At 43.8% G+C, this 12,054-nt stretch overlaps 1 protein-coding gene across 2 annotated transcripts in view; it reads left to right on the forward strand.

Annotated features, from left to right (window-relative positions):
• Nucleotides 1-12,054, forward strand: part of RBM19 (RNA binding motif protein 19) — a 68,771-nt gene that overhangs the window by 31,548 nt on the left and 25,169 nt on the right. For both annotated transcript variants that reach the window (XM_073582558.1, XM_073582557.1), the window contains exons 18-19: nt 4,307-4,367; nt 10,525-10,604. In XM_073582558.1, coding sequence (XP_073438659.1) covers nt 4,307-4,367; nt 10,525-10,604 — 141 coding nt within the window. The remainder of the gene's footprint in view (nt 1-4,306; nt 4,368-10,524; nt 10,605-12,054) is intronic.

Raw genomic sequence — 12,054 nt, forward strand, 5'->3', positions numbered from 1 at the left:
CTTTTTGGGGAGACGTTAGATGACATCCTCCAGAAAGCAGGGGACAAGAAGAAAGGGTTCCCAAATTTGGGCCAGCAGCATTAAAAAGGCCCTTTCGAAATAGGAGGTTTTTTCAGAGGAGACCACCGAGGGAACAAAAGTGGGATGACAAAAGAAAAGAGAGAGGGTTCTTCTTTAGTAACTCTTCCCAAGACAAAAAGCCCTCCAAGTGACAGTACGCCAAGGGTGGGGGGATGGTTAACCCTTTTTCTTCCAGCCTGGAGGAGAATTTCAAACAACCCATGGATAGTAAACCTAATCCAGGAGGGCCTAAGAATAGACTTTCTCTCTCTTCCACCTCAAAAGTATGTAACAACGCCGCTGAGATCCAGTACGTGAGAACAGGAAGCGCTAGAAAGCGAGGTCCTAGGCCTGGTAAAAAAAAAAAGGAGTCCTCCAAGAGGTTCCCCTGCAGGATATGGGCAGAGGGTTCTACTCCCCTCTTTTTCTAGTAACCAAACCGGACGGCACCTTTCGAACGATCAAAAATCTGAAAAAGCTAAACGAATACGTCAGGAATCAGAGCTTCAAAATGGAGTCGATCAGGTCCACCACCAAAATCCTGTTCCCAAACTGCTACATGACGGTGTTAGATCTCAGCGATGCCTATTATCACGTCCCTATCCACAAAGACTCCAGAAAATATCTCAGGTTAGCTGTCTCAATAAAGGGCAAGGTGAAAGAATTCCAGTACAGAGCCCTGCCGTTCGGAATATTTATAGCCCCGCGGGTATTTACAAAAATAGTAGCAGAAATGATGGCTCATATAAGGGAACAAGACATAGTAATAATCCCGTATCTAGACGATTTCCTAATAGCAGGCAGCTCGGCTCAAAAATGCAGGGAACCGAGGGACAGCGTGATGGACACTCTACAAGGCCTAGGCTGGCTTCTAAATCTAAAAAAATCAAGATTGCAGCCCAGCAGGGTACAAGAATTCTTGGGCCTAACACTGGACTCAAACATTCAGGAGTGTCGCCTCCCTGACCACAAAAAGGAGAAAATCGCTCAAATTACAGCAAGAGCAATCCAAAATCCCTCTGACATTAAGGAAAGCTATGTCACTGCTGGGTTCCCTATCCGCCTGCCTGACAGCAGTTCAATGGGCTCAGTTACACACGAGAGATCACCAGTGGGACGTATTAGCCAACCAGGCAGCAATAGGGGGACACCTAGAGGGTCGTATTACCCTAAATTCAAGAACTATTCATTCCCTAGCTTGGTGGGGAAACCAGGAAAATCTGTCCAAAGGGATCCCCTGGGTAACAAAGATAACACACATAGTGACAACGGATGCCAGTCCCACGGGATGGGGAGCACACATGAACAACGAGGTGGCTCAGGACGTATGGGGAGATCAAGAATTAAAAGCTTCCTCAAATCAATAAGAGCTTCTAGCAGTAGGCTATGCACTGACACACTTCCTACCCCTGCTCCAGAATCACCATGCCCGCATTCTTTCGGACAATCGAGTCACAGTGGCGTATATAAAACATCAGGGGGGAACCAGGTCCCAAGCCCTAATGGACACATCCGCCAGAATCCTCAAACTAGCAGAGGCAAACCTGCTATCTCTGTCAGCCCTACACATCCGGGGTACAGAGAATCAAAGGGCAGACTTTCTGAGCCGCACCCAATTACGACAGGGGAAATGGGTACTAAAGTGGTCCATTTTTCTGCAGATTGTAAAAATGTGGGGGACCCCAGACATAGATCTGTTTGCCGATTTCAAAAGCAAAAAAGTAGACACCTTCTGCTCCCTAGATCCCAGGGGGAATCCTCTAACTCTGTATGCGTTTATGCTTCCATCGACTCAGAATCTAACATATGCATTTCCCCCAATCATGCTCATTCCAGCGGTCCTAAGGAAAGTCAGGGAGGACAGGGCAAGAATGATACTGATAGCCCCTTTCTGGCCCAAAAGAACCTGGTTTTCCTGGCTAAGAATGCTCTCAGTAACCGACCCATGGATCCTACCGGATCTCCCGGACCTGCTATCGCAGGGCCCAGTGTTGCATCCTCAGGCACCGAACCTCCATTTAACAACATGGAATTTGAGAGGGCGCTGATGAGGGACAGGGGATTTTCAGAGAACCTGATAACTACATTACAAAAAAGTAGGAAACCGGTTACGATGAGCGCTTACGGCAGAACATGGACAAAAATTCCTATCCACTTCTAGGGCAAAGGTTCAGGACGGGGTTCAGATTGATAAGATCCTAGAATTTCTACAAAAGGGCCTAGAACAGGGTCTGGCAGTCAACACATTAAAAATACAAATAGCGGCGTTAGGCGCCCTCTATAACCATGATGTAGCCGGTGACCCTTGGGTAGAACGGTTTATTAAGGCCGCAACCAGATCTAAGCCAATAGCTAGTCAAAGGTTACCGTCATGGGACCCGAATCTTGTACTTTCAACACTGACAGGCCCTCAGTTCGAACCAATTTACTCGGCACCCCTAAAAATCCTATCACTTAAAACGGTGCTTCTGGTGGCACTAACATCATCTCAAAGAGTGAGCGATATTCAAGTCTTATCAGCAGGGCCACCTTTTACAAAAATTCTAGAGGATAGAGTCATCCTAAAACCTGACCCGGCCTATCTACCTAAAGTATCATCACATTTCCACAGGTCCCAAGAGGTAGTTCTTCCTTCCTTCTGCCCAAATCCAAAAAATAAGGGGGAAGAAAAATTCCACACTTTAGATGTTAAAAGGTGCCTAGTACAGTACTTAGAGGCCACCAAAAAATGTAGGAAGGAAGGTTCTCTCTTTGTGTGTTTCCAGGGTCCCCGGAAGGGGCTCAAGGCATCCAAGAGTACCCTGGCAAGGTGGATATGGGATGCGATTGCCCTGGCATACTCATCCACTGGAAATACCATCCCGGAGGGGCTGAGAGCTCATTCCACAAGGGCAATGGGCGACCTCATGGGCTGAAAGATCTGAGGTATCAATAGAACAAATCTGTAAGGCGGCCACCTGGTCATCACCTTCGACCTTTTTCAGGCGCTATAGATTAGATCTAGCATCTACATCTGACCTGACCTTCGGGAGAAGGGTCCTTCAGGCGGTGGTCCCTCCCTAAGCTACCAATTCTCTCCGTGGTGCTGTCATGGGTGAGAGAGAATAGCTTAGTTGCTCACCGATAACTGTGTTTCTCGGAACCCATGACAGCACCCGCTTATTTCTCTCCCCTTCACGAGTGTGGTGAGCACGTTTTACTGTTAGTAGAGTGTTTCTGTTTAGGCACGGTGCTTTTGATAAATAAGCAGTATTATAATATTATGTTTATATTTCTGTTGTCTAACTAACCTGGAGACCCTCTGATGCTCTGTAACCAAGTGAAGGCGGAGGAGAGGTACCGCCCTTTTATCTGTAGGTTCCTGTCCCTGAAGGGCGGATCCCCTCTCTCCGTGGTGCTGTCATGGGTTCCGAGAAACACCATTATCGGTGAGTAACTAAGCTATTTCGCTTGGTGGGCACAGCCACATGTGGGAAGTAAGTGGAACAATGCAATCCTATGGGTGCGGGATCGCCGCGATTCCGCTAAATTAATGAGCATGCTGCGTTTTTTACCGCAAAGCGATTCCACCGCAGAAAAAAACGCAGCATTAGCACAGCATTGCGGAATCCCATAGGATTGCATGGGATGCTTATTTTTCGCGGCAAAATCGCGCGTTTGAAAACGCGAAAAAAACGCGAGGTGTGAACTCAGCCTAAAGGTCACTGATTGACTGCAGTGCTTATGTGGCATAACAATGTCACGCGAGCGTCAGCTAACCCTATCACAGCATCACTGGCACAGTGCTGGTGTGGCAAGGGAGTGTATGGTGTTTTTATCTTACATTTTTTAATATAACGTGAGGAAAAGCTGTCCGAATAGTGGACAATCCCTTTAAAAATTTTCACCATTTAGCTCATACAGCCTGCATCTAAGTTCCTTCTGTTGAAGTGAATAGGAGCCAATCTGCAGCATCTGGGACCGACCACTACACTATAAATGGAGCTGTGCTGCTTGGCTGTTATGTACGGATGCTGGCATAGCTGAGCACAGCTGATCTGTGTAGCTGCTAGGTGTCAGACCCCCATCAATCTAATATTGCTGATCTTTTATCAGGAAAACCCTTTAATACTTGTAGTTAAACCTCCTTTTGAGTGGAAAGAAAGTGACTACAAATAATAACAAATGTCAGATATGGCAATGAATTTCCTACGCAGCCAATAAGAACCTCTGTATTAAAGTGTGCAATATATTGTATTCTCCACAGGTCTTTTCAAAAGCTGGGGAAGTGAAAACCTGTAGCATTTCTAAGAAAAAAGATAAGCAAGGTAAGTAGCTCGCACACTTAGATGTTTGCTGGTTTAACCCCTTCATGACCATGGGATTTTCCATTTATGCGTTTTCGTTTTTTGCTCCCCTTCTTCCAGATCCATAACTTTTTTTTATTTTTCCATGTGATAACTTGTTTTTTGCAGGACAAGTTGTACTTTTGAGCAACATTATTGGTTTTACCATATAATGTACTGAAAAACGTGAAAAAAAATTCAAAGTGCAGTGAAATTACAAAAAAGTGCAATCCCACAGTTGTGTTTGGGTTGTTTTTTTTACCATTTTTATTTTTTCCTGTCTCTCCATTTTTCGTTGCCTGGGTGAGGGCTTATTTTTTGAACGCCGAGCTGATATTTTTATTGATCCCATTTTAGGGTAGATAAGGGTAGATACGATGTTTTCATTGTCTGTCTGTTATTGCATTTTATTGCAATGTGAAAAAGTAATTCTGGCAATTTTTTTTTTATTTTTATCTTGTTACGCCATTTACCGATCGGATTGATTCTTTTTGTATTTTGATAGGTTGGGTGTTTCTGAACGCAGTGACACTAAATATGCTTCAATAGTCTCATTAGGAGTCTTGAAGCTGTGATCTTCTGTAGCAGAAATGATCATCTGCAGATGTCATGCCAACCCATCGGCACCCTGTAATCATGTGACAGGGTTGCCAATGGGCGGGGTTAGTGACGTACTTCCGACACGCACATTTTAAGTGCCGCTGTCAGAGATTGACAGCGGCATTTAACATGTTAACAGTCGCGGGTGGATGGCGATTCCACCCTCAGCTGTTAGGAGCACATGACAGCTGATCAAATCAGCTGTTGTGTTCCTAAAAAGACGCAGGATGAGCCCTGTAGTCCGCATCAAAAAGGGAAAGGCGGCCTATGACGTACCTATACACCATAGGTCATAAAGGGGGTGTAGGGATTTGTACTAGAGCAAAACAGGAGGCGTACTTCTTTAAAAAAGTCTGTACTGGTTTATTTACTCCATAAACCTAGCCGTAACAACAAACGGTAACCGGTTTTCAGAGCAGGCAAAACAACACAAAACTGTCCTTAGCAGGGCTTTCTGCTCCCTCAGGCCTGTGGGTACACAGGCTCGGGCAATTTCCAGCATGCAGGATCGGTCTGGAGCTACATACACAGGAGGCCTTGTACCTCTCAAGACACAGACCATGTGTCAAACAACAGCCTCCTTTATGTAGGTTGAAACCACACCCACAGGGGAGGTACAGTGCCTTGCAAAAGTATTCGGCCCCCTGGAACTTTTAAACCTTTTCCCACATATCATGCTTCAAACATAAAGATACCAAATGTAAATTTTTGGTTGAAGAATCAACAAGTGGGACACAATTGTGAAGCTGAACGAAAGTTATTGGTTATTTTAAATTTTTGTGGAAATGCAAAAACTAAAAAGTGGGGCGTGCAATATTATTCGGCCCCTTTACTTTCAGTGCAGCAAACTCCAGAAGTTCATTGTGGATCTCTGAATGATCCAATGTTGTCCTAAATGACTAATGATGACAAATATTATCCACCTGTGTGTATTCAAGTCTCCGTATAAATGCACCTGCTCTGTGATAGTCTCAGGGTTCTGTTTGAAGTACAGAGAGTATCATGAAGACCAAGGAACACACCAGGCAGGTACGTGATACTGTTGTGGAGAAGTTTAAAGCTGGATTTGGACACAAAATGATTTCCAAAACTTTAAACATCCCAAGGAGCACTGTGCAAGCGATCATATTGAAATGGAAGGAGTATCATACCACTGCAAATCTACCAAGACCCGGCCTTCCCTCTAAACTTTCATCTCAAACAAGGAGAAGACTGATCAGAGATGCAGCCAAGAGGCCCATGATCACTCTGGATGAACTGCAGAGATCTACAGCTGAGGTGGGACAGTCTGTCCATAGGACAACAATCAGTCGTACACTGCACAAATCTGGCCTTTATGGAAGAGTGTGAAAACCTCAAAAAGAGGAAAAAATCCTCCAAAAAATTCAAATACAAACCAAACAGGCCTAAATGCATCTGCACTAATAGAGGGTGCAGCCGACCCAAGTAAAATGGCAGCTGCACAGGTGCATAAATACCAAATGAAACAGCCAGCCTACAATCAGGGATTGGCCGTGTGGTACACAAGTGCAGAAGAAATAATCCGCATTTGGCAGTGTTCACACAGGGAATGCAGGGCTTCTGGTTCACAACCTCTTAGTAACACCATATAGGGGGGCTGCCCAGTGCCAACTAGAATGCATCCCGTGTGAACAGAGGCCACAAGTTTGCAGAACTATTTGGGCCCAACTGCACCCTGAAAGAAATATAAAAAGTGCACAAAAAACATATCAATATACTGTATGTAAGGTATTGGTTGATATTAAGGCCTTAATACGGAAGCTGGCAAACTGCGTCAAAGTTCCTTACACTTGCCAGTCCTACTCTAACATGAAAACCTCAAAAAGAGGAAAAAATCCTCCAAAAAATTCACATACAAACCAGACAGGCCTAAATGCATCTGCACTAATACAGGGTGCAGCGGACCCAAGTAAAATGGCAGCTGCACAGGTGCATAAATACCAAATGAAACAGCCAGCCTACAATCAGGGATTGGCTGTGTGGTACACCAGTGCAGAAGAAATAATCCGCATGTGGCAGTGTTCACACAGGGAATGCAGGGCTTCTCATTCACAACCTCTTAGTAACACCATATAGGGGGCTGCCCAGTGCCAACTGGAATGCATCCCGTGTGAACAGAAGCCCTGCATTCCCTGTGTGAACACTGCCACATGCGGATTATTTCTTCTGCACTGGTGTACCACACGGCCAATCCCTGATTGTAGGCTGACTGTTTCATTTGGTATTTATGCACCTGTGCAGCTGCCATTTTACTTGGGTCCGCTGCACCCTGTATTAGTGCAGATGCATTTAGGCCTGTCTGGTTTTGTATCTATGTAAGAGTGGCAAGAAGAAGGCCATTTCTCAAAGATATCCATAAAAAGTGTCATTTAAAGTTTGCAACAAGCCACCTGGGAGACACACCAAACATGTTGAAGAAGGTGCTCTGGTCAGATGAAACCAAAATTGAACTTTTTGTCAACAATGCCAAACGATATGTTTGGCGTAAAGGCAACACAGCTCATCACCTTGAACACACCATCCCCACTGTCAAACATGGTGGTGGCAGCATCATGGTTCAGGCATGCTTTTCTTCAGCAGGGACAGGGAAGATGGTTAAAATTGATGGGAAGATGGATGGAGCCAAATACAGGACCATTCTTGAAGAAAACCTGTTGGAGTCTGCAAAAGACCTGAGACTGGGACGGAGATTTGTCTTCCAACAAGACAATGATCCCAAACATAAAGCAAAATCTACAATGGAATGTTTCACAAATAAACGTATCCAGGTGTTAGAATGGCCAAGTCAAAGTCCAGACCTGAATCCAATCGAGAATCTGTAGAAAGAGCTGAAAACTGCTGTTCACAAACGATCTCCATCAAACCTCACTGAGCTTGAGCTTTTTGCCAGGGAAGAATGGGCAAGAATTTCAGTCTCTCGATGTACAAAACTGGTAGAGACATACCTCAAGTGACTTGCAACTGTAATTGCAGCAAAAGGTGGCGCAACAAAGTATTAAGTTAAAGGGGCCGAATAATATTGCACGCCCCACTCTTCAGTTTTTGAATTTCCACAAAAATTTAAAATAACCAATAAATTTCATTCAACGTCACAATTCTGTCCCACTTGTTGTTGATTCTTCCCCAAAAATTTACATTTGGTATCTTTATGTTTGAAGCATGATATGTGGGAAAAGGTTGAAAAGTTCCAGGGGGACAAATACTTTCGCAAGGCACTGTATATAGGTAGCCAGACCCACCCATGTCTCATAGCTACCCGCAACCTGGACCCAGGTGCACTAAACAACATCTTAGGCTATGTGCACACGCTGCGGATTCACCAGCGGATTTTTCCGTGCGGATCCGCAGGTAAAACCGCAGGTAAATTGACCTGTGGTTTTACCTGCGGATTGGCCAGTAGTTTTCCCCTGCCGTTTGACACCTGGACAATGGAATAGGTGTCAAACCGCAGCGGAATCCGCAGAAAGAATTGACATGTCAATTCTTTCTGCGGATCTAAAACCGCAGCTTTTCCGCAGTGAAAAAACTACAGCATGTGTACTGCAGATTGTAAATCCCATAGACTTACACTGTACTGTACACTGTCTACGGATCCACAGAGGCCAGATCCGCAGCAGAATCCGCAGCGTGTGCACATACCCTTAGTGCTCACATACACTAAAGCAAAATACTCCGGGATGCATCGCAGGGATCAGCCATCTCTGCGACACATACCTCCCATCGATTGTACAGCCATTAGCCTCCTTACAGGGGTTTAAAACTGTTCTAATAAACTGCACTGGCTGGAAGCTGTAATCTAGAAAGAGGATTATAATAGACAATGTAGTCACTCATACACCAGAAGATACTGAGTTGCGTAATGATGTTTTAGGAATGAAAAAAATTATTGCCCAAAAAATGAATGGTTCTTTGAGGTGCACATTGAATGACGTTGTCACACTTAGCCTGTTGCAGTCCACAGAGAGAGATCAACATTACCCATTTAATACTGTAGGAGACCTTTAGTGGGTGAGATTTGGGACATCTTCTAAATGTCCTTTCTTAATGGTAGTCTGTCATCCCAAGCTAACAGTATAAGACAAGGCTGGCCATGCACATTAGATGTCTGTCAGCCGAACGATGCTTCGGATGATCATTTGGACAATGGACATTTCGGCCACTCTCCCTTTCACAAGTATTCACTTGATCAAGCACTCAGAAAATTCCCTACTCTTCTCCTTATCTAGCTAATTTCTAAATGTGTTTTATTACTGCCCTTCCTGGGAAATTGAGGAGTCAAAGCAGTGAGTGACACGAGTGCTACCCCACAGCTTCTAGTACAGTCCTCAAATGAATCGTCATCAGGAGGTGGTGATGGAAGCAGTGAGTGACAACAGCTCAGCCCCCTGATGATGAATTGTGCTAGAAGCTGTCGGGCGACACTGGCGTCACTCACCTGATAATATCCTGTTCCTGGAGGGGAGATAGACACTGCAGGGAATTGAGTGCAGCACCAGCATCCTATCAAACGAAACGTCACTGGAATTTGTATAAAAAAAAAAACACGGTTAGGGACTAGCTAGATAGGGTATAAAGATGGATATTTAAAAAGGACATTTTATATTCCAGACAACTCCTTAAATATGTAAAGGAGCTGTTAAAAACTATGGGCCGGACACAGATGTCCATGAGAATCTGCCTACAGGGCTGATTTTATATGTGAGTGTGTTTTAACAGTGTGAGACATGTAGATCAGAAGATCAGACTGTCAGTCATTACATGTCTCACACTTGAGGCAGATTTTCAGGGAGATCCTGTGTCCAGACCATAAATTTTAACAGCTCATTTACATATTAAGAAAAACATGGATTTCTCTGGAATGAGACATTAGATTGCAGATATCAAGGTAATATTTTATTCCACTTCCTATGGCCCACATGCCCATTTAGGCAGCTTAGGGGGTTGATCCTACTAACAGATGTCCTCTAATACATCTAGTCTGGTGCAGAAAATTAAAAAAAGAAAGTGCATACTTATTCCTGGATCGTTGCTGTGTGTCCCAGTGGTCATGTGACTTTGGCTCTATTGATCACCTTACATAACAGCAGCTGCTGAGTGACTGCAGCCTTTTAGTAAATGAGGCGCTCATCTAAATCCCGTTTTTGAGACTAACGATATAACACCTCTCACCTCCTGCCTGTGGGGTGCTCGGCATACAGGTGTGAGCGTAGCCTTATTTGTATCTGCAATAAGAGAGAAATTAGTTGGGAAAACATACAAGAAAGTAAGAATGGAAACAATATAGAGCTGTCAGTATAAATTACTGCCATTAAATCGCAGCTGGTGGTGCGTAATAACATACAGACAAAATAATCCAAATGTTAAGCTCTGTATTTCAATGCACAAGTGTGAATGAGGCCTTACAGTTAAAGTGCAAAGCTGTTACGTGTCTTATGTCTTTTTTGTGACAAGGTTTATTTTTCCATTTTAAACAAAATGGTTACAAGTATAGCTGTTCTCAAGTGATGTCTCTTCCCAGGTACCTTCCTGTCTATGGGCTATGGATTTGTAGAATATAGGAAACCAGAACATGCACAAAAAGCTCTACGACAGCTTCAGGTATGTCTTATAGATTGGGAATATCAAAGTAGAGTTTGTGAGGCTCGTTTCTTCAAAATAAGTTTTGTGCCTCTATTAGCCATGTTTGTTCCTTCCATAGGTCAGTGTACTATGTGTCTGCATATAACAGAAGTCCCGCAGTCTCTGTAAGAGAGGCGGTGGAAGTGCTGTTCTTAAGAATATGCTTGACTCCAGACAACCATACATCTGGTGTATTCTCCGATTGCTTTTGTTAGCCAAATGGCACAATAATTTTTCTGTGCCATTTTAGCTAATAGGAAGGTGGACCTGTTTACATACTATATCGCTCCTACAGAGCAGAGCATGGTCTGTTGAAAGATCTGTTTCAGCCCCTTTGCACAAATTGACATAACTGTATGTGAGTGCTGGGGTCTCCATTTGTGATGAGGCCTCAGGAGCTCATCGTGTCCAACAGCAGCAGCCGGAGCTGAACTCTGATCTCTGCTGTTAGCAATTTAGATGCCTTTGACAGCAATATCTGACTGGTGTTTTATATTGAGCAATCCTTTCATTGGTCCCCCTTAAAGCAATCACAGGGCATCAATGTGTTACATTGCCAGGATGTAGCCTGCTTAAGGCTGCCGTAACTTTGGTGCACCTACTGTATTATGCAGTATATCTCACTAACATGTTCGTGCATGCTCTCATCATCTCCCACCTCCACTACTGCAACATGCTCCTCTGATTTCTCCAAGCTAACACTCTCGCATCTATCCAGTCCATCTTTAAAGGGGTTGTCCCATGAACAATTTTCATTTTAATTAGTAGATCTTGGAATAATAATAATTTCCACAATTGGATGTGTTAAAAAATAAAAAAAAATGTTCCTGTGCTGAGATATTCTTATACATGTGCCCCTGCTGTGTACTGTGTAATGGCTGTAATTCATATAAAAAGGTGTGCAATTAGAAGCAAATAGAAAAAAAATATGAGAGCAAAAATCTTTATTAAGTCATATTTAAAAAGGTGTGACAAACAGTTAAGCCAAAAATAATGGCATAAATCTCCAGCAATTATGCTCAAATGCTAACAAATGTAAGGTCATTTATGTATCAAGGTAGGAAAATCTTAACAGTCAATCACAAAGTACAAGGGGAAAATGTAGTAACCGTATCTAACAAGAGTGTTCCCTTAATAACCCCTATTATAAGGATGATGACTGTCAACTATTACTACCTAGAACACAATAAAGAAAGTACCATGTTAAGGGGTAATTTAAAGGTTGTTCACTACAATAAATAATGCCCCCATCAATTTAAACAGTGGAAATTGCTCACAGGGCATCAAGTGCCTGCAGCCTGCTCTGACATTTGCTGATGTCACGTCAAGTTCCGTGAACCCAGTAGCGTGACCCAGTGGCATGCCCCTCGATTGACTGGGCTATGGGCAGTGTTTCACTGCACGTCACAGCCCCTGCATCCAGTTCACG

Source organism: Dendrobates tinctorius, unplaced genomic scaffold (genome assembly GCF_039654945.1).
Source record: "Dendrobates tinctorius isolate UK_male_01 unplaced genomic scaffold, ASM3965494v1 ptg000073l, whole genome shotgun sequence".
NCBI classification, from domain to species: domain Eukaryota; kingdom Metazoa; phylum Chordata; class Amphibia; order Anura; family Dendrobatidae; genus Dendrobates; species Dendrobates tinctorius.